Source organism: Maylandia zebra, linkage group LG2, assembly GCF_041146795.1.
Source record: "Maylandia zebra isolate NMK-2024a linkage group LG2, Mzebra_GT3a, whole genome shotgun sequence".
NCBI classification, from domain to species: Eukaryota; Metazoa; Chordata; class Actinopteri; order Cichliformes; family Cichlidae; genus Maylandia; species Maylandia zebra.
The window spans coordinates 2,467,681-2,490,607 of NC_135168.1; the positions used below are offsets into that span (position 1 = coordinate 2,467,681).

At 45.3% G+C, this 22,927-nt stretch overlaps 1 protein-coding gene across 3 annotated transcripts in view; it reads left to right on the top strand.

The window, feature by feature from the left end:
• LOC143420304 (NACHT, LRR and PYD domains-containing protein 12-like) overlaps positions 1 to 22,927 on the top strand; it is a 79,069-nt gene that overhangs the window by 18,410 nt on the left and 37,732 nt on the right. For all 3 annotated transcript variants that reach the window (XM_076888165.1, XM_076888163.1, XM_076888166.1), the window contains 2 exons: positions 5,895 to 6,068; positions 19,514 to 19,693. In XM_076888165.1, coding sequence (XP_076744280.1) covers positions 5,895 to 6,068; positions 19,514 to 19,693 — 354 coding nt within the window. The remainder of the gene's footprint in view (positions 1 to 5,894; positions 6,069 to 19,513; positions 19,694 to 22,927) is intronic.

Below are 22,927 nucleotides of genomic sequence, written 5' to 3' on the forward strand. Positions count from 1 at the left end.
TGGAGCTGCATGTTCACCTACTGGACGTCACTACCTGACAAGGTTAACTGTCTTCAGAACATTGCAGAGGCCTTATTGACAGTATTTGGCTCTACATGTCTGTGTGAGCAGATTCTCTCTCACATGAGTCCTCAGGTAGCCTCTGAATGCTGGACACTCGGAGACCTGAGTCTCTGAGTGGGAGACCAGAGATCAGATTAACATGTGTATTAACAAACATGCCATATTGGCTCAGTTTATTTTTCTTATCATTGTTGTGAGGAGACCATAAATAGAATGTGCATTTTCTGTTGTACAGTTCATTTGCTGTTATGAAGTTCTTGTTATGGATAAAAAGTGTCTTTTTTTTGTTTCAGAATAGCTGATAACTATTCGCTGATAGCTGCCAACATCTGCAAACAAATATAGTTCTATAAAGTGGTTCTATATAGTGTGTAACTGTTCATATAGAGCGTTATTAAATTTATTGCTAATGCAATCATATGGCACATTGACTTCTGAGGAAATTTCAGATGGCACTCGTCATCAGAAAGGTTGCCTACCCCTGGTTTAGAGAGACCATACCATTGTAACAGGCTACCTAACCCTGGCACATGTATGTACAAATAGGGCAGAGCCTTGGACACCTGGCTTGCAGGGTCTTGTTAAAGGTCTGTTGTTCTATCTAACTGACTGGCCTCCGAGTTGTCCGGCTAACCTCCATTTTTCTGCGAGCGAAACATCGGGAAGTGGCGTCTTTTTTTTTTCTCTCTTTTTTTGTCTGTCCACAATGACCAAGCTGATAGGATGCTGTGATGGAGCTAACACCTCGCAATTTCAGTGATATTCGCAGGCAGGGGAGAATGCCGACCCACTGGCTGAAACGCTCGCCTGCTGAAGAAGAGTACTCCATGAGTAACTGTATGGTCCATGGGACTGCCAGCGCAGTAATATTGTACTGTTATGAGATCAGCGGTGCTAATACTAATGCTAAAGCCACAGTGAGTTTGACTTGGTGTTCATTCAGAGGGACGTATTATTTTGTGTGAGACATTAAGGCATCACAGTGTGCACAGACACTCGGCATCTGACTGATATTGACACTGTGTGAACACTCTTTCCACTTTGCCATAACTCTTGTTCGGAGAGAGTAGTTTCGGCCACAGACTTGAAATGGCATCCCACGCAGACACATGGGCTGCGTCCCAATCCAGCAACCGCATGCTTCGGAGTACACGCAGTTCGCGCACTACGTACGGCGCGTACTACGAAGTACGAGAAGTGCGGAAGTGAGAGGCTTGTGAAATGGGAAATGGGTTACCACGCGTACGTGCCCAAGTTGCATCTGGGTTGCCCCTAAGAGAACGAGGTGCTGCCACACCCAGGCCAGCCTCCCAGCAACCCAGTCCTGCCATCATCAGCCCTAGGGCCAGCCGATGCAGAGGGGCTCCAGTGACTACCAGCAGCTCGTGTAGCTGGCCGGCAGTCAGGAAACCCCAGAGGAGGGAGGATATTTCACTGAGGCAACCCTTCCCCCATTTGCAAAATATGCCTCACCCACATGATGCCCCCCAGGTAGTGCAAGGCATTGTTGGGTACGTGGAAGATGTGGAGTCTAGAGCGCACTGGAATACTCCACTGAAAGCTAAAGTTAACTTCAACTCAGTGGCATTCAACGCCACCCTTGACAAGGGGGGCGTCCTTGTCTGCTGTGCGAGTCAAAGGCATTCAGGTGAACAATTTGTATCCCAACAGGATTCAAACTGTTTGCTGGAGGCTAAAGCTCCAGAGGCAAACCTAGCAGATTGTGAGAGAGAATCATTGGTTGACCTCCTCGAGCAATTTAGCGATATGTTTGACGGCCATTTGGGTCGCATGTCCTTAACGGAGCATCCGATCGACATGGGAGATGCAAAGCCTATTAACCCCTGTAGCGCACCTCCCCAGCAAAAAACAACAAATTGAAGAACAGGTTTAGAAAATGCTGGAAGACGTAAAAATCGAACCCTCCAAAAGTCCCTGCGCCTCGCCTGTCATGATTGTTAACAGGCTGGGCTCAGACCCATGGTTCTGTGTGGACTTTAGGGGGCTGAACCAGGTGATGCGTAAGGACTCATACCCCTTACCACGAGTCAACGATTTTCTCAACTTCCTGGCAAGAGGTCGATTCATTTCGACATTGGATCCGAGAGGTTACTGGCAGGTGCTACTCTCAGAGGACTCGCACCCCCAAACGGCCTGTGTTTCACAGGATGTTTCAGTTTCGTGTGCTCCCTTTCGGCCTCTGCCGGACTTTGACTTCACCGTTGTACTTAAAGCAAGGGTGCACACCAGGGTGCCAGATGGTCTGTCTCACAACCCCCTGCTTGAGTCTGAGGGTCCCCCTATTGAAATCCTGCCAGAACATGCTGTTATCTGGGGCATGAACCCTTGTACTTATGATACTGTCATGGTCTCCGTGCCTGCCCGGTCGGCCCCACAAGGCTACAATTGCTGTTGCTGTTTTCTCCCTCTCTGCCTGGGCGGAGCTCACTGTGGGCTCCCGCCCTTGGCCCACACACACACCTGACAACACTCACCCATCATCACCGGGAGCACTATTTGAGGCTGGAACACAGATCCTCTCGTCGCTGGATGATTGTACCCCTAACGTTAGTGTTCTCACAGCTCTTGTGCTTCATATCCGTGACTTGTGATTAGTTGGTGACCTGCCTTCTCGTCTGCTTCAGATTCCCCCCCCGGACCTGCGACCTCCCTGCTGCGGGAAAGTGTGTGAGTGTGAGAGAAGAAGACGTGAGCGAGTTACCCTGTGATTTCCCCCCCGGAGTTTTGGATCCCTTCACTGTACATATATTGCACTGCACTGTAAATAAACCACACCTTGGAGATACCTTACCGCTCTGCGCTTGAATCCCTGTACCAGATCGTGACAGATACAAGGGTATCATAAGTACGGTCCTCCAAAAAAATGATACCCATTTTTTTGGAGGACCGAGCACAACTCAGGCAGCGGCAGTTGAATGACCCAGACACGGGTCAGAAGCTCCGAGACCTGGAGTTGTCCCCCCGTCCGTATATCCACTGTCCTTGGTGGTCAACGACGGCATGCTCTATTACCCAGGCCCAAAACGATTTTGTCGGACCACTGCCTCGCACCGCTTCTGGCAACTCTTACATACTGGTCTTTGTGGACTACTTCTCCAGGTGGATCAAGGTGTGTGCTGTTCAGGATAGAACTGCTCAAGTGGCAGCTAGTAAGTTTGTTAGTGAAGTGTTCGCTAGACACAGGGCCCCTAGGTACCTTATTTCGGACTGAAAAAATGAACAGAATTCTCAAAACAGCTATTCGTGTGTATGTGGATGATAAACACACTTCATGGGATAAGTTCATGTCCCAAATCTGTTTCACATTGCGCTCGGCCCCCCATGAGAGTACAGGACTCAGCCCTGCTATGATGTTATATGGCAGCGAGCTGGCGACACCACTTGACCTGCTTTCAAGGCCCTCTGTGGAAAGCAAGGAGACCCCCATCCCCTATCCAGAGACCCTTAAAGCTTCACTGCAGGAGGCCCATGATTGAGCCAGGCAGACACTGGCTCACAGCCATGCTAGGCAGAAATGCTACTATGACCTGGGGGGGCGATCGTGGCTCAAGAGTTGGGAGTTCGCCTTGTAATCGGAAGGTTGACGGTTCGAGCCCCGGCTCCGACAGTCTTGGTCGTTGTGTCCTTGGGCAAGACGCTTCACCCGTTGCCTACTGGTGGTGGTCAGAGGGCCCGGTGGCGCCAGTGTCCGGCAGCCTCGCCTCTGTCAGTGCGCCCCAGGGTGGCTGTGGCTACAATGTAGCTTGCCATCACCAGTGTGTGTGAATGGGTGGATGACAGGTTGTGTAAAGCGCTTTGGGGTCCTTAGGGACTAGAAAAGCGCTATACAAATACAGGCCATTTACCTGAGGCGCCGGCCGATGACCTATGTAATCGGTGACTTGGTCAAAGTCAAAACTCATCATTACTCAGATGCCCAATCTAGCTTCATTGAGAAGCTGGTGCCCCTGTTCACAGCCCCCCACCAGGTTACTCAGAAGCTGGGGGAGGTTAGCCAAGTTTGACACCGGTGAAGATGCGGGAGATGTGAACGTGTTGTGCCCCTTTTTATGCCTGGGACTCCACACCACCTTCAGGACAGTGGGCTCCAGTCCACGAGAGGCCAGATGAGACTGGAGCGTGGGTTCAGCCCTCATTCTTGAATCCGGTGGATGACGGCACAGCCGGGCACCCCTCTAAGGGTGTCTCTGCATCTCAACTGGCCAAGGTGGCGCGCTATCATTTGAGACCCCGCCAGTGCCCCAGGATCACTGATGGTTGGAATGGTACCAGGTGGACTAACCGTTATCATACAGACAAGCTCATTGTTGACTGAGGGGTGGTTGCATACAAGATAGATGTGTTGTGATTGTTCTGTTCATAAGGGATGCTTACTTGTTCTGTTCCACTCAACCTACGTCAACGCTGCCCATGGGAGGCTTTGGGTTTGATCTTCTATACTACCAGGTTAAGCGACAAGATGTCTTGTATTTTTGACTGTTTTTCCCTGGTCTAGGACTGTCTCCAGAGGATGACTAGCCAGTGACACTACATGTTCTATATTGTTTGCCTCAAGGATTCAGTATGTTTATTAACTGTAGCAATGCTATAAGGGTGTATCAAAATTCCTCCAGAACGTGCTTATTACCTGAAGTAGTTATATATTGGGGGGGTTACCTGGGTCCGGCTGAGGCCAGCCTCCTTATTAAATAGATCTGAGAAGATTACATTTCCAATCATGGGCCAGAAATGACCTTTCTACTAGATTTACAGTTTGTTTTCATGTCAGAAGGTGCAGCAGTTGGAGCTTACATGGAGTAAGTGCTGATATAGAAGGACAGTTGTGTTTTGATTAAGCTATTTAGCTGTACCTGCTGCTGAGACTCAGGTCGTTTGGAGTGGAGGGCCCACTCCTGAAGACCTTCTATGACTCTGTGGTGGCCTCAGCCGTCTTCTATGGTGTGGTCTGCTGGGGCGGGACAGGAAGAGACTGAACAGGCTGATCCGAAGGGCCAGCTCTGTTCTGGAATGCCCTCTGGACCCAGTGGAGGTAGTGAGTGACAGGAGAATGGTGGCTAAGCTGTCATCCCTGATGGACAACATCTCCCACCCCATGCATGAGACTCTGACAGCACTGAACAGCTCCTTCAGTGGGAGACTGCGGCACCCACGGTGTAAAATGGCCTGTATTTATATAGCGCTTTACTAGTCCCTAAGGACCCCAAAGCGCTTTACATATCCAGTTATCCACCCATTCACACACACATTCACACACTGGTGATGGCAAGCTACGGACGGAGAGATTTCGCAGGTCTTTCCTCCCCACTGCTGTCAGACTCCACAACAAAGACTTTTGCAGCTGATCAAAAACACAAACCCACACATGTGCAATAAGACTGCTATATGTGCAATTCTTCTTCTGACGAAGTTGTATTTTTGTATTTTCCTACTCAGTTGTATATAGTATTTGTATTTCTATTTTATTCTATTGTATATATTATTCTATTCTATTTTATTCTATTGTATATAGTATTTTATTTTATTTTATTTTATTTTATTCTATTGTATTTTATTGCATTCCAGTGTTTCCTAATTTCTGCTACATAACTTTGCACTTTTGCTGTAACAAAACAAATTTCCCACCTGTGGGACTAATAAAGGTTATCTTATCTTATCTTATCTTATCTTATCTTATCTTATCTTATCTTATCTTATCTTATCTTATCTTATCTTATCTTATCTTATCTTAGTTAACCATTAATTGTATTGCATTTTTTTTAAATGGTTTCATTTAACTGATATAATTTAATTTGTGTTTTTGTTTTTTTCAGACTGAGTCACTGCAACCTCTCAGAGAGAAGCTGTGAGGCTCTGTCCTCAGTTCTCAACTCTGTGTCCTCTTGTCTGAAAGAGCTGGACCTCAGTAACAATAACCTACAGGTCTCAGGAGCAAAGTTTCTGTCTGCTGCACTGCAGAGTCCACATTGTACACTGGAAACACTCAGGTCAGGATCCAAATGCTTCCACTGCTGATCATTTAAAGTCTGAATGATATTTTCCATAAACAACTGAGCTTTTTAGATTTGGCAAGTAACCTTTTCATTATCTTTGGATAGCTTGGGAGATTCTTAATTACTGTCTGAAGATTTTTTACAGTTACAGTTATTTCGTTTAATTGGTAAAAGAAAAGTATTGTTCGATTCATGTTTTCTGTGGAAGGGTTTGTTTGACACACTGATGAGCAGGCCATTTGTTCCACAGCAGTCAGTATAGCCAACAAGAGGCCTGCTCCCCTCACAATACATTAATAGATAATTCAGATTTTGCTACAATCCATATATTGAATTTGAGGAGTTTGTGAGCACTGATCACGTTGAGCTCTTTTTCCACATTGACTGGTTCAGATATTTATTGTGGCCATTTTTATCTGCATTTTTGGTGTAAAGTTTCAATCTATGGCCAGTAATTCCCTTCTTACCAACACTGTGGAGTTCCCAGTGCTGACACATTGGCTCCTCCCGGGGTGCTAGATTGATCAGATGACCTTGATGCTATGTCCATGCGGGTTTTTTTTTTTTTTTTGCCAACTTTCCCCAGTTTAATGGTTCTGGTCACTTCAGTGGGGTGGTCACTTTCCTTGTTTCTTCCGTGGGAAGAAAACTGTGTCAAAATTAAATGGTATGGTGTCTAAATGGTCGTAATTAAAATTAATATTCTATACTATCTAATCATCTCCATGTCCATATTTCAGGAAACTTATGATTTAAATTTATTTCAACCATAATGTTTACCTGTGTGGAGAGAGATTGGTTCATAGTTTATTTGTTTGGTAGCTTGTTTTGTTTTTCATTTGTATTAAATTATCTGTAATTTTAGAGAACATATTTTTAAAGTCTTATTTCTTAAATTTACATTGTAATTGGATTCTGTGAGAATACGGCTTCACGTCTGCAACACTTCCATCAATAAAAGCTTCAGTTTCCTGTCAGTATTCATTTTTATAGAGCTGTTTGTTCATATATCAGACTCTGATTTATGTTATTTTCTTGTTCAGATTTATCAAGTGGTCAGATTTAGCTTTGCCAGCTGTATAAAACCACAACAACACAAAATTGGGCAACTGTTGTTGTGTTCCAAAGGGAGAATTATTTAATATGTGCCAGAAGTTGTTACAAAAACAACAAGTGCATGTTAACATGGTGACTGCAAACCAACAGTTGTCCCTATTTGGCTCAGGTTTCTTCTTCTGCAGGCTTATCTCCTTATGTGGAGATGCCTCCTCGCCCATCACCATGGCAAACAGGTTTTACCCTCTGGTCAGACCTGCATAAAGACTCAAAAACCAGTGTTATTTGTTATCATCTACCATCCACCTGGGCCTTACACAGAGTTTCTGTCTGATTTAGTGCTCAGCTCAGCCGCAACACATCATTTAACCTGTTATTAAACTCAATTGGCTTCTCTCAAAATGTAAAAGAACCCACCTACTTTAATAACATTCTAGAGCAGCGGTCTCCAACCTTTTTTGCGCCACGGACCGGTTTATGCCCGACAATATTTTCACGGGCCGGCCTTTAAGGTGTCGCGGATAAATACAACAAAATAAAACTAGTACCGGTACCGAAAAAAGAAAATTTATTCATAACACACGTGAAAAGACCCAGGAAAACCGAGTTAACGATAAAAACGATAACAAAATAACACTGAAAACCGATAAAAACCCTGAAAACCAGACATTTCACACCTGAGGCCTCAACTCTCGCGGCCCGGTACCAAATGACTCACGGACCGGTACCGGTCCGAGGCCCGGGGGTTGGGGACCGCTGTTCTAGATCATGTTTTAACATATGGCATAGAAACTGAACTTTTAACAGTGTTTCCTGAAAACCCTCTCTTTATTTTTTTATTTTTATTTTTTAAACTTCTGGTGCCGCTACGAGCTGGCAGCCAGTATCAGCAGCTCCGACCTGACAGTCTTTTTTTTTTCTCTTTAATATACTTTTTTTTTTGCTGTTCTTGTGTTTCTTTTTTTTATTTTTCTATTGTGGGATGCTGTCCCCCACAATGGAGCTCAGATTTTTATTGACAATCGTGTTTTTATTACATTTTTTACGGCATCTGTGTCCAGAGAGCACATGGAGGTCTGATCTCCCATTGTTTACAGCAGGGATCGTCTGTTAGCCCTCGGGGCCTCCGCTGTTCTTCCTACCGCCGAGTGAGCGAACATCCCCCCACGGTACTCTGGCTGGGATTGGGCATTGCAGTAAGGTTAGGAGGTACTGGACAGCCATTCCATCTGTTGGGGAATGTGAGATCTCTCCCCAATAAAGTGGATGAGCTGGCGGCTCTAACCCAACATCAGAGGAGCTACAGGGAGTGCAGCGTGATGTGCTTCACAGAGTCGTGGCTAACTGCGCTAACTCCGGACTCACATAAACATGGATGGTTTCAATCTGATCCAGGCCAACAGAACAATGGAGATTGGTAAAAAGAGAGGAGGGGGTCTGGCTGTGTTTGTGAACAATCGATGGTGTAACTCTGGGCATTTATCTATCAAAGAGACGCTATGCTGTAAGGACACTGAGCTGCTAGCGGTTAGCATGAGACTGTACTAACTACCGCGAGAGTTTACACACGTTATTGTGATAGCTGTGTATGTTCCGCCCTCTGCTAGCGCTGCAGCAGCCTGTGAGGTCCTGCACACTGTAACCAGCAGACTCCAAACACAGCACCCTCAGGCCCTTTTCCTGATCTCTGAGTACTTTAATCACATCTCCCTGTCCTCCACTCTCCCCACCTTCACCCAGTATGTCACCTACCACACCAGAAACAATAAAACATTGGACTTACTGTATGCCAAGACCAAGGAGGCCCACAGCTCATCACCTCTCTCTCCCCTGGGGGCTCGGATTACAACCTGGCTCATCTCCAGCCTGTGTATAAACCGCTGGTACACAGAGAACCAGTTGTGAAACGCACAGTAAAAAAAGGGCCTGAAGGGGCCCTGAGGGACTGTTTCCGTTCTACTGTGTGGGACAACCTCTGCAGGATGACCTAATCAGCATCACAGACTGCCTTACGGATTACATCAACTTCTGTGTGGACAACACCGTGCCTTTATGCTGGGTACGGTGGTCCTCCAGCCGATCCAGGAGAGAAGGACAACTGCTGCCAAAGCGAAAACCTCTAGTGATCCCATATGTGTCAGGAGAATCAGAGCAGGTGAGACGCATTTTTTCTAAACCATGGGTTTCTGTGGTTTTTAAACCCCAAAACATGCTGCACCAAAAACTGGTCCAGCCCAAGGATCGGGTCCCCGACACAAACAGAGTAACATAGTGTACGCTGTTAAGTGCAGGAGGATTGACAGGATTTATACAGCGGGGAAACCAAACAACCTCTGGCGAAGCAGATGGCACAACATAGAAGAGCTACTTCGTCAGGCCAGGACTCTGCAGTCTATTTACATGTACAGGCCACTCTTTCACTCTTTCAAGGATAAGGATGTGCACATCTTGGACAGGGAAGAACGCTGGTTTGACCGCGGAGTCAAGGAGGCCATTTAAGTGAAAAGGGAAAGACCATCTCTGAATCGAGGAGGGGGCCTAAGGGTACATCTGTCACCATCTTACAATGCTGTGATTGCAGCCATTCCCCAACTCTCTGTGAATGGGACTCATGGCCATTGATCAGTGGTTGTTGATCAGTGGATTTTGGTCAGTGGTTGTTGATCAATGGTCATGAGAATGATTAAGGAACTGACCCCCCAGCCCATTGTTCATCAGTGGGCTGGTTTCAGTCATTATGCAAATGTACTGTTTATAAGATTGGGGAAACCTGCAGTCAGCTGAGACTGAAGAAGTCACTTGGATGAGTGACGAAACGTTTCTCCCACAAAACGCTACGTCCAGATGAACAGAATCAACTTTTGGAGATACAGTGGGGCAAAAAAGTATTTAGTCAGCCACCGATTGTGCAAGTTCCCCCACTTAAAATGATGACAGAGGTCACTAATTTGCACCAGAGGTACACTTCAACTGTGAGAGACAGAATGTGAAAAAAAAAATCCATGAATCCACATGGTAGGATTTGTAAAGAATTTATTGGTAAATCAGGGTGGAAAATAAGTATTTGGTCAATAACAAAAATACAACTCAATACTTTGTAACATAACCTTTGTTGGCAATAACAGAGGTCAAACGTTTACTATAGGTCTTTACCAGGTTTGCACACACAGTAGCTGGTATTTTGGCCCATTCCTCCATGCAGATCTTCTCGAGAGCAGTGATGTTTTGGGGCTGTCGCCGAGCAACACGGACTTTCAACTCCCGCCACAGATTTTCTATGGGGTTGAGGTCTGGAGACTGGCTAGGCCACTCCAGGACTTTCAAATGCTTCTTACGGAGCCACTCCTTTGTTGCCCGGGCGGTGTGTTTTAGATCATTGTCATGTTGGAAGACCCAGCCTCGTTTCATCTTCAAAGTTCTCACTGATGGAAGGAGGTTTTGGCTCAAAATCTCACAATACATGGCCCCATTCATTCTGTCCTTAACACGGATCAGTCGTCCTGTCCCCTTGGCAGAAAAACAGCCCCATAGCATGATGTTTCCACCCCCATGCTTCACAGTAGGTATGGTGTTCTTGGGATGCAACTCAGTATTCTTCTTCCTCCAAACACGACGAGTTGAGTTTATACCAAAAAGTTCTACTTTGGTTTCATCTGACCACATGACATTCTCCCAATCCTCTGCTGTATCATCCATGTGCTCTCTGGCAAACTTCAGACGGGCCTGGACATGCACTGGCTTCAGCAGCGGAACACGTCTGGCACTGCGGGATTTGATTCCCTGCCGTTGTAGTGTGTTACTGATGGTGACCTTTGTTACTTTGGTCCCAGCTCTCTGCAGGTCATTCACCAGGTCCCCCCGTGTGGTTCTGGGATCTTTGCTCACCGTTCTCATGATCTTTTTGACCCCACGGGATGAGATCTTGCGTGGAGCCCCAGATCGAGGGAGATTATCAGTGGTCTTGTATGTCTTCCATTTTCTGATGATTGCTCCCACAGTTGATTTTTTTCACACCAAGCTGCTTGCCTATTGTAGATTCACTCTTCCCAGTCTGGTGCAGGTCTACAATACTTTTCCTGGTGTCCTTCGAAAGCTCTTTGGTCTTGGCCATGGCGGAGTTTGGAGTCTGACTGTTTGAGGCTGTGGACAGGTGTCTTTTATACAGATGATGAGTTCAAACAGGTGCCATTCATACAGGTAACGAGTGGGGGACAGAAAAGCTTGTTACAGAAGACGTTACAGGTCTGTGAGAGCCAGAGATTTTCCTTGTTTGAGGTGACCAAATACTTATTTTCCACCCTGATTTACGAATAAATTCTTTACAAATCCTACCATGTGAATTCATGGATTTTTTTTTCACATTCTGTCTCTCACAGTTGAAGTGTACCTCTGGTGCAAATTACTGACCTCTGTCATCATTTTAAGTGGGGGAACTTGCACAATCGGTGGCTGACTAAATACTTTTTTGCCCCACTGTATTTTGTGTGTTGCGTTTGACTTACCTCGGAAATAGGAACACAGACCTGGGAATGATGTTTACTCAAATAAACGGCGTGTTAGCCTCGTCAGAGAAGTCGGGATTCCAAGATGGCGACGCCCTCAGAAATGTTTTTTTTGCTAGCCCTCTACATAAACAAATTACTACTAAACACATATGCAGCCGTAGCTGGACTGGCCATCGGCCCACTGGCCAATTTTTCGTTTTTATGGGCTGATGTTTTATTTCTTTTATTTTTTTTTCCGTAATGGTATAAACAATGAAAGGTGGTGGATTGGCCAGATGCTGGCAGATGTGTAAAAATAACTCAGTTGTTTGGTGGTGGCTATGGTGGAGCTTCCACACATTCAGTAACAATTATTATTATTATTTTTTTTTGCCTGTCCCGTTTGGCTCTTTTGCCATCAGAATTATTGTCTAAAGGCAAAGAAAGATGCCCAACGGATTTACTTTACCAAACTGACCATCCCAGCCTTGCCATAATGGTCCGTTTGATTCACCTTTTATTGTTTATTTTATTTTCACTTACTGAATACGGGACAGACTTGACTGGGGGAAAGAAGGGGAGAAAGAAAGAGGGAAAGAGAAACAGCTGAGAAGAGGGACGGGGGAGAAGGGCAAAAGACAAAAACTAACAGAATGAGCAGAAAAAAAAAATGCATATATCAATCACCTGGATCACCTGCTGAGAAAGAAAAAAGAAAACAAGCAGAAGAGAACAAGAGTAATAGAATAAACAGCATCACATTGATATATGGGAATATGACAGTAAATACTAAATATTAAACATTATTGTGCAGCACATAAGATCAACAGAACACAGTGTGCTTTGAGGTAGGAGCCAAAAAGGGTGTAGTTTGTGGGTGTGATCACCCGTGTGTACACCTGTGAGCATGGACGCGCTTGTTTTTTTAAAAGGTTCCTTCATGTAATGATCTGCTAGAGGGTGTGGGGGGGCCACAGCCCCGTCCTCCAGGGCATGAAGCAGGTATGGAGGAGATCAAAACTCCAGACATCCAGAGGTCCCCAGAACACAAGAGACCAAGGAAGACCAACAGAGGGGCAGCCGCGCCACTGTCCCAGAAAGAGCTGAGGAGAGTCCCAGATGAGGGCTCACTCAGCAGCCGCGGAGCAGAAGCCAGGGGGAGTTGCAGTGACGCGCCCGTGAGCTCCGCCGGCAGCCAGCTGCGCCTGAGTGACCGAGCCCCAGGCCGAGAGGCCGGGGGCACCCCACCTCCGAAGTGGCCCGAGCGAGCCCCAGGCTCCAGGCCCGATAAGCGGCCGCCAAGGAGTGAGCCGGTGTGTACCTGGACGCCCATCCCCAGACACAAAGAACCACCAACGCACCGATGTCTGAGGGAGTCCGCCACTGGCAGGGAAGTGGTGGTGGGGGGAGATAGGCCTCCAAACCTTGGAGGGCCTGAGATGTCCCCAGAGAGGTGGCGCCTGACACCCAACCTGACATATAGACACAGACATACAGGCACACACAGATACAAACATCCATTCCCACCCTCATGCTCTCATATGCACTTACTCCACACTCAACCAACGTGGAGACAGACATAAAGAGACGCTGTACACACGATCACACTCCCCAAGCGTACTCTACGAACCGGGTCTAGGTGCCCTTGCCCCTGGAGGGGGGAACTGCACCCAGACCCAGGTAGTGTTACCCTTTTCCCTGCGGTGGGGGGAGGCAGACCGCCCCGACTCCGCAGCAGCAGGGAGGCCCCACACTCCAGACCGCAGTCGGACGGCCAACTCCTCCTCCTAGCCCCCCCCGCTCCAGCAGGCCGCAGAGAATGGGGGTGAGAGAAGACTCCAAACCTCCCTCCACCCTCTCGTTGTAGTGTTGATGCATGTGTGTTCTAAGGTGCATTTAAAACCCAGGAGGGCATGGAGCTACCTGCCAGAGAGCAGCAGGTAAGCGCATGGTCCCTCCTGCTAGCCCTCAATGTCTACGTGTATTTAAAATTGAGAGGTGGGCAACGACGCCAGGGGTGAGGTGTACACCCTGATGGTCTTTTGGAGTCCGTGTAGCGTGCCCACCCCCAAGATCCTATATGTATGTGTAATGAGAGTGTGAGTAATGTGAATGTCTAAGTTGTGGGATCCTACCGCAAAGCACACTGTGTATGTACTCAATGGACCATTACGGCAAGGCTGGGATGGTCAATTTGGTAAAGTAAATCTGTTGGGCATCTTTCTTTGCCTTTAGACAACAATTCTGATGGCAAAAGAGCCAAATGGGACAGGCAAAAAAAAAAAAAAAAAAAAAAAGGATCCAAAAAGGGTGTAGTTTGTGGGTGTGATCACCCACATTCAGTAACATTAGCAAATGGTGGAGGCCAGCAGGTTGATGAGGGAAAGGGGAGGCAGGAGGAGGAGGAGAGACCCGAGGCGGCTGCCAGTGTCAGGTGAACTGAACTTCAGGTAAAAAGTTATGAACTGCAGTCTATCTGGGTCAGATATAAAGGTGGAGTTTATTTTTGTTGTGCTAACTTTTTACAGTCGGTTACAATAACTCGTACTGCGTACTAGCTAGCATGATGGAGTTTCTATACTGCTGGGTGGGTGCTATGATGTTACTGATAGTGAACTTTATTCATAAGGTTAGTTAGCAGAGTTGCCAACCGTCCCCTAAAAAACGGAATCGTCTCGTATTCAGAGAAAATATTAAGCATTTTGTATTGAGGTGAAAAGGAACACAGTTTGCCCCGGACTTCAACTAGAATGGAAAAAGACACAAAGCTGGAGTTATTCTGTATCTTTACGCTGCACAGCTGTTTCTTCTTCTCTCATTCTCACCTCCTTGTCCTGTTCCTGCTTCAATCATTAAACTGATCAATGATCAGCTGATCGTCTCTCTTGTTTGTTTATCGCCCCCTTTGCTCCATATGAAGAAACCAACGGAGGTCGTGTTAAACAACAGCAGCACCTTTAAGGTTGATCAGCTGTTGGAATTGATTTAATATTAATTTCTAGTATCAGCTGTTGTTTGCTGGAGCCACAGCTGTAAAAGCTGCTGGTCATGATATCTGTTTGGATATGTGGTGAGAGGGAAACATGGAACACTGCTCTCCAGTTTACTCAACGTTTGATTGTAATGAATTTTTGAATTATTTCACAAATAAGGTCACTGCGATAAGGTCAAATATCTCTCCATCATCTTCTCAGTATCAAGATTACAATTTGCTCACCTCTGATGCTTGGTCCTCCTTTACTCCTGTTAGATTACAGGACATCAGTGCTTTCCCACTGTGACGGAGTGACCCGTCTCAAGGCAGAGTCCGCTGAGTATGGCACCGCCACCATTAGATCGCCACCATTAGTTCGATTTGGCACCAGGGGCGGCGTATCTTCCTGTCGACCGAGTAGAGGAATAAAAGGGGTGAGGAGCAAGTTGTGAGCCGCATCGGGGGTGGCTAGATTTTGGTTCCCACTTACTTGTTAAGGGCGTCGGTCGGGGAGACGTGCGGGGGATCGCCAATCGTGCAGGGTGACGCAAGCCGATGGTATGGGGGTGTGGGGTTTAAATAATGAGTTCACGTGTGTCTGGACCGTCATGAGAATGGCCTCATTACGTGGGCCTTTAATGTGTATATGAAGTCGGGTAGACTTCCGGGAAATAGTTGAGAGCCTGTATCAATGTATATGTTTTGTGAGTGTATAATGAAAAAGAAATTCTGGGGGAGGGAGACGGGGATTAAAGTTAGAATAAAGAATTGGTGGTGACGCCAAAGGGGAGGGGTTACGGGATATAAGAGACGGCGAGCCGGATATGAAGGGGAGTGTGTTGTAACATACAGGCTGTGTAGCGCGGATCGCAGTTTTATGTCTTTGTAACCATCTTTTTATGCACTGGGGAGGCCGTTTCAAATAAAGTATCCACACTAATACCTTACCGACTACGCCTGTGTTTGTCCGGGAGAGGTCTGGAAGGGGACCCCGTGACACCCACCAAGATCACATCCAAATGTGATCTTGGTGGGAGATTTCAACATTCACATGGACAATAATGACCTTCTGCTCACCAGAGACTTTTCCTCCTGTCTCGAAGGCTCTGAATTTAAACAATTTATCGACTTCCCCACTCACTCTAAAGGACACACCCTGGACTTGGTCTGCTGTTCTGGTCTTACTCCCTTGAACCTTTCTGCTACTGAAATCCCCATAACTGACCACTTCCTCCTACCAAGCCAACCCGTCTCATCTCGTTCCGCAACATCAAGAACATTGATATGGACATTCTCACTACCAGTTTGGACAATGTTCAGATTCCAGACTTCTATTCTACTCCTGATGATTTGTTGTTATATTATAATAATTGTCTACGCACTGTCCTTGATTCTCTGGCTCCTGTAAAAACCCACTCTGTTTCCTTCACTCGCTCTGCTCCCTGGTTTACCTCTGACCTCCGAGCTCTGAAGGCCAAAGCTCGGCAGCTAGAGCGTAAATATAAGAAATCTGGTTTAACTGTTGATTCAGAAATCTATAAATACCATGTACTTCAGTATAAAGACTCCATTAACAAGGCCAAACAAAGCTTCTACTCTGGTATTATCAGTTCTTATGAGGGTAATGCTAGGACTCTGTTTTCAGTTTTCAACAAACTAATTCAACCCCCCAACGCTTTACCACCGCACTTCTATTCCTCTGAAACATGCAACTCCTTGATGCTGTTCTGGACTACGAAAATCGATAACATCCACCAGCAACTCAGATCGAATGTTGTGTCTACGCCCTCTCCAGAACCTTTTCTCCTTTTTGAGCCGTTTTCCACTTTTCATCTTCCTGATTTATCTGATATTTCCAAGTTAATATGTAAATCAAAGCCTGCCACATGTCATCTTGACCCCATGCCCACGGGGCTTGTGAAATCCTGCCTCTCTTCTTTACTCCCACTCATCTGTGCTATCATTCACTCTTCTCTCACCACCGGTATCGTTCCCTCCTTATTGAAGACTGCTCTAGTCACTCCTATACTGAAAAAACCTTCTTTACATCCTAACAACTTTAACAACCTCCGTCCGATTTCCAATCTACCCTTCATTTCTAAGATACTCGAAAAAGTGGTTGCAGCTCAACTTCATTTACACCTGGTTAATAATAACATCTATGAGAGATTTCAATCTGGTTTTCGCTCATGTCACAGTACCGAAACTGCTCTACTTAAAGTCACTAACGATCTCTTAATCGGAGCTGACTCTGGTCTTCTCACCATTCTCGTCCTTTTAGATCTGAGCTCTGCCTTTGACACCATTTCTCACTCTGTCCTTCTAAGCAGACTTTCCTCTCTCGGCATCTCTGACACACCCCTCGCCTGGTTTCAATCATACAGTATCTCCTCGACCGTTCCCAGTTTATTCAACTAAGATCATTCCGCTCTCGTCTATTCCCCGTCACCTCTGGTGTACCCCAAGGCTCAGTTTTAGGCCCTCTTCTCTTTATAATATACATCCTCCCTCTAGGTACCATCTTCCGCAAATTTGATCTTCAGTTTCACTGTTTTGCTGATGACACCCAGTTATATCTCTCTTGCAAACCTTATTCCTCCCTCCCACCTTCTTCCCTTACAGAATGTCTATCCGAGTTAAAATCCTGGTTTACCTCTAATTTTCTAAAGCTCAATGAGGATAAAACTGAGATCCTCCTTATTGGCACCAAATCCAACCTTTTGAAGGCAAACCATTTCTCACTTACCATCGATAACTCCACAGTTTTCCCTTCTCCTCAGGTTAAGAGCCTTGGTGTCATCCTAGACAGTGCACTTTCTTATAAATCACACATCAATAACCTCACCCGTTCTGCCTACTTCCATCTACGTAACATTAACAGATTGCTTCCTTCTCTTTCCACCCAGTCTACATCCATTCTTGTACATAGTCTTGTTACCTCCCGTATTGACTACTGCAATTCTCTTCTGCATGGTCTCCCCCAAAAATCCCTCCATAAGCTTCAACTGGTTCAGAACTCTGCTGCTCGCATTATCACCAGAACCCCTCCTACCAGCACATCACCTGTTCTTCAGGAACTTCACTGGCTCCCTGTGAAATTCCGGATAATTTTCAAACTTCTTCTGCTCACCTTCAAGGCCATTCATAACCTCGCTCCTTCTTACCTTTCTGACCTGTTAACCACCACTTGTTCTGCCCGTTCACTTCGTTCTTCTTCTTCTGTCCAGCTTACTGTACCTTCCTTCCGCCTCACCACCATGGGAAGCAGAGCTTTCAGCTGCTCTGCTCCCAGGCTGTGGAACTCTCTGCCCCCTGAAATAAGAAATATTGGTTCTCTCCCCCAGTTTAAATCCCAACTCAAAACTCATCTGTTCAAATCTGCATATTCACTGTGAATCCACTGTTTGTTCATTTTATCTTGTGCTTTATTTTATTGTTCTTATTCTGCCATTGTTTTACTAAGTGTTTTATCCTATTGTAAAGTGTCCTTGGGTGACTTGAAAGGCGCTCATAAATAAAATTTATTATTATTATTATTGTTATTGCTTGGTCATATGAAACCAACTTCAAGACCCCTTGATGTCCTTCCTGCCTCTTTTTTTCATTAGTGTCTTTGACTCCATTGGCCCCTGTATTGTGGAAATGATAAAATATTTCTCTTCGTACTGAAGGTGGAGGTAATGCACCTGAGGTCGTTTGTCAACCTCCATAAAAAGACAGAAGAAGAAGTGGCTCTGATACGTTGTGTGAGCACCACAATTATCAGGAGCTACGGCGGCTATTGGGAACTAGTGAAAACAAACTGGTGTCAAGCCACCCTCATGTTGAAGAATTACAGCCAAGCCAGCCTCCCCTTTGTTTTATGTTCCCTTCGTTTGGCAAGTATTTTGGCAAGACGTGGAAACCTGAATTCAAAATAAAGAACAACTTCCAGTGAATGTAGCTTCAACATTAACCCTGATTTCAAAGTATGTACCTTCGAAACCTGATTTCAAAATAAAAGCCAACTTCGAGTGAATTAACAGACATGTTATGTACATAATAACAAATATAATTTATTGTTGTTTCCACACTAATGTTAGATCCAAATGACACACCCTTGTACTCTAGTAGCGCTCTGTCAAAATCAAGGCCACCTTTCTTTGGATTTCAAAGTAAAAGCCCTGTGAATTTTCATTATACTCTTTCAATGCCAAAAGGTTGATTATGTTCATAAGGAGGTAGCATTTTCAGTGGTAGAAACATTTTTTCACTCATTCAATTGACTTCTTCAGTTGAAGAAGCTATGTCAAGATGAACAGAATCAAGCTTTTGGGATTTACTTACGTGGATGAATGAGCATGCATCAAGCACTCTTTCAATGACTTCAGAATGCCCTTGAAAGGAAAATTCATGTTTCCACCGGATAATTGCAGTCTATATCGCCAGTATACAACCTCTTTCAGTGTTGCACTTTGTATACAGTCCCTGAGCGCTCGTCTTACAACCAGCTGCACATTGTTGTTAGTCCAGGTCAGAAGATGACTTGTTGGAATGAAAATGAGCTTGTAGTCTGTCTGCTTTAATAATGTGACTGGAAAAAGGTGTTGGACTTCAAATATGTCCATTTCTTTCACACTTCACCTTTAAAAGTGAAGTGTGAAAAAAGTGAAGCCATGTGGTTCTTGTAATGAAAAACATGATTTTTTCAAGTCTTTTTCATTTTTTAATGATAAATGTACGACTTTAATGTGAAACATTCAGAGTTTTTTCTCTTGTTGTGTTTATTTGAAGCTGCTTCCTGTTGGCTTCAGCTGTTTGGAGTTTCCATTTTCTAAACTTCTACATTCTGAACCTTCTTAAGCTCTGAACAGATGATGAAACACTGAATGGGTTTAAGCTCACACTTTGTCTAATAAACTCACATGTTTCATTTTTTTATACAGATTGAGGAACTGTGATTTGTCAGAGATCAGCTGTGATTATCTGGCAGCAGCTCTGAAGTCCAACCCCTCTCATCCGAGTGTGCTCGATCTGAGTGGACACTACAACAATCTGCAGGATTCAGGAGTGAAACAGCTGTGTGTTCTTCTGGAGAATCAACGATGTCGATTTGAAACTCTGAGGTCAGTCATCATGTTTTAGTTGTATTTATTGTTTAAATATTAATTGTGCTGACACTGTTGATGGGTAAGCTCACAGACCCCTATACGGGAAGTCTTGTTTGGCTCTTTGTAGAACTTCTAATCTCTGATCCTCTGAGTCTAACTCAGTAAGTAATGCAGAGTTGTTTTGTTGAGAAGCTGAGAGATGTCACTATGGAGGCAGATGAAACCACGGTCTCGTATGACGTTACATCTCTCTTCACTTGCATCCCAGTCACGGAAGTGTTGGAGGTAGTCTGTAAGAGATTACAGGATGACCCCAACCTCAGCAACAGGACCACTCTCAGCATCGACCAAGTGTGTTTGAACTGTGTCTTCATTCCACCTACTTCACATACAAGGGTCAGTTCAGAAACACGAGTGTGCCGTGGGTTCCCCAGTTTCACCCATCGTGGCCAATTTGTACATGGAAGAAGTGGAAAAGAGGGCTTTGCTATCCTACCCTGGAACACCACCAAACCATTGGTTCAGATATGTGGATGACACCTGGGTGAAAATCAAATCTCAGGACGTACCACAGTTCACGGATCACATTAACTCAGTGGACCGACACATCAAATTCACCAGGGAGGATATGAACAGTGGCAGGTTAGCCTTCTGTGACTGTGAGATTTCCATCAGTAATGGGGGACATCTAAAAGCTGACGTGTACCGTAAACCTACACATACGGATCAGTATCTAAGGTTTGACTCTCATCATCCACTGGAGCACAAACTGGGCGTCATCAGGACGCTACAACACAGAACGAACACCATCCCAATCCCAATCCCACCATCCAATGTACTGTTTATAAGACTGAGGAAACCTGCAGTTAAGAAGTCACCTGGATGATGATGAAACGTTTCTCCCACTGAAAACGCTACGTCCAGATGAACAGAATCAGCTTTTGGAGATGTACAACAGAAAATGCAAATGCTATTTATGGTCTCCTCACAACAATGATAAGAAAAATAAACTGGGCCAATATAGTATGTTTGTTAATACAGGGATACAAAATGAGATAACATAAGATAACATAAGATAAGACTTTACTGATCCCACGATAGGGAAATTCTTGTGTTACCTCAGCTCAAGTACAGATATCAGAAGGAAAATACAAAAAATACAAATAAAATACAAACAAACATAAAATAAGTAAGATAATACACTATATACAACAGTAGTATACACAGTATGTGATAATGGATATGGTTGTGAAAATATGCCACACATAAACTATATAGCTTAACATAACTATATAGTTATGTTAAGCTAACTTAACATAACTATTCTACCACTGCTATTCCTATGTAAGTAATAGATATCTATAAGTATAGACATGTACACGCACACACACATGTACACACTAAATATACATATGCATACATATATGTATATGTATGTGTATATATGTATGTCTATACACATAGAAGGTGCATTATGCATGAAGTGGTGACCGTGGTGACACCAGCCAACAAAGTCACTGATGACCCCCCTGTATTCCTGATCATTCCTGTCTCATACGCATCCGATGATGGCTGTATCATCTGAGAACTTCTGTAGATGGCAATCGTCTGAATTATATGGTAAATGGTAAATGGCCTGCATTTGTATAGCGCTTTTCTAGTCCCTAAGGACCCCAAAGCGCTTCACACTACATTCAGTCATTCACCCATTCGCACACACATTCACGCATTATAACAGAAGTCTGAAGTGTACAGGCTGAACAGGAAGGGTGAGAGAACCGTGCCCTGTGGTGCCCCCATGCTGCAGATTACCACCTCAGACACACAGTCATGGAACCTCACATACTGTGGTCTGTTGGTAAGGTAGTCGATAGTCCACGTAGTCAGCTGTGTGCCTACTCCGGCTCCCTCCAGCTTCCCTCTCAGTAGTGCAGGCTGGATGGTGTTGAAAGCACTGGAGAAGTCAAAAAACATGATCCTCACAGGGCTCCCTGCTTGCTCTAGGTGAGAGAGAGATCGGTGTACCAGGTAGATGACAGCGTCATCCACCCCAATTCCAGACCGGTAGGCGAACTCCAGGGGGTCCTCGCTGAGCCCACCAGTTGGCGAAGGTGGTGCAGGATGAGCCTTTCTATGGTCTTCATCAGATGAGAAGTCAAGGCCACTGGCCTGAAGTGGTTGGGCTCCTTGGAGTGTGCGATTTTTGGCACCGGAACCACACAGGAAGGCTTTCACAGTTCAGGTACCCTCTCCAAATTCAGGCTCAGGTTGAAGATGTACAGGAATTCAGTTCTGGGGTCACCCACGGTTTACTGTTTGAGAAACACTGTACCTTCTTGGTAGGCACAGTGTTCTCAACACAGAAATTAATGTAATCTGTAATGCAGTGGGTGAGGGCGTCAATGTCCTCACGGTGAGGCTTGCAGAGTTCCTGGCAGTCTGTGCATTCAAAACAGTCTCTCAGGGCCTCACTGCATTCCTCAGACAACACCCTTATCACTTTCTTCGTGGGGGGTTTCCTCTTCACCATAGGGGTGTAAGTGGGGTGGAGAAAGACCAGGTTGTGGTCTGAGTGGTCAAGCAGGGTGAGGGGTGATGTGCTGTAAGCCTGCTTTGTGTTGGCAAACAATATGTCCAAAGTTTTTCTGTCCCTTTTATGGCAGTCAACATACTGGGAGAAGTTAGGGACACTGGCAGATAGTGAGGCATGAAAGAAGTCCCCAGAGATAATAATGAGGGACTGCGGATGTGCCATCTGTAGCTGAGAGACAGTGGAGTGAAAGTACTCACAGGCTGCCGTAGCGTCGGCCGAGGGTGGGATGTAAACAGTCAGCAAAATAACGTGTGAAAATTCCCTGGCCAGGTAGTATGGCCGGACACTCACCGCCAACAGTTCAATGTCTTTGGTACAGTGCTGTTCCTTCACAGTGATGTGTCCTGGGCAGAGATGGGCAGTAACGTGTTACAAGTAATACGTTACTGTAATCTGATTACTTTTTCAAGTCACGAGTAAAGTAAGGGATTACTATTGCAAAAAAGGTAATTAGATTATTGTTACTTTTCCGTAAGCACGCTGCGTTACTGCGTTACTAAACCGTGACTTCGTTAGCAAAAATATCTAATGACAGTGACGTAAGCAAGTGCAACTGTGGTAGAAAACAGCTGTATGCAGTTCAACAATGGATCATATAACGAGTGAGTATGAGCGTGCAGCGTTTAAAGCGTGGAAGTACTGACCTTACTTTGAGT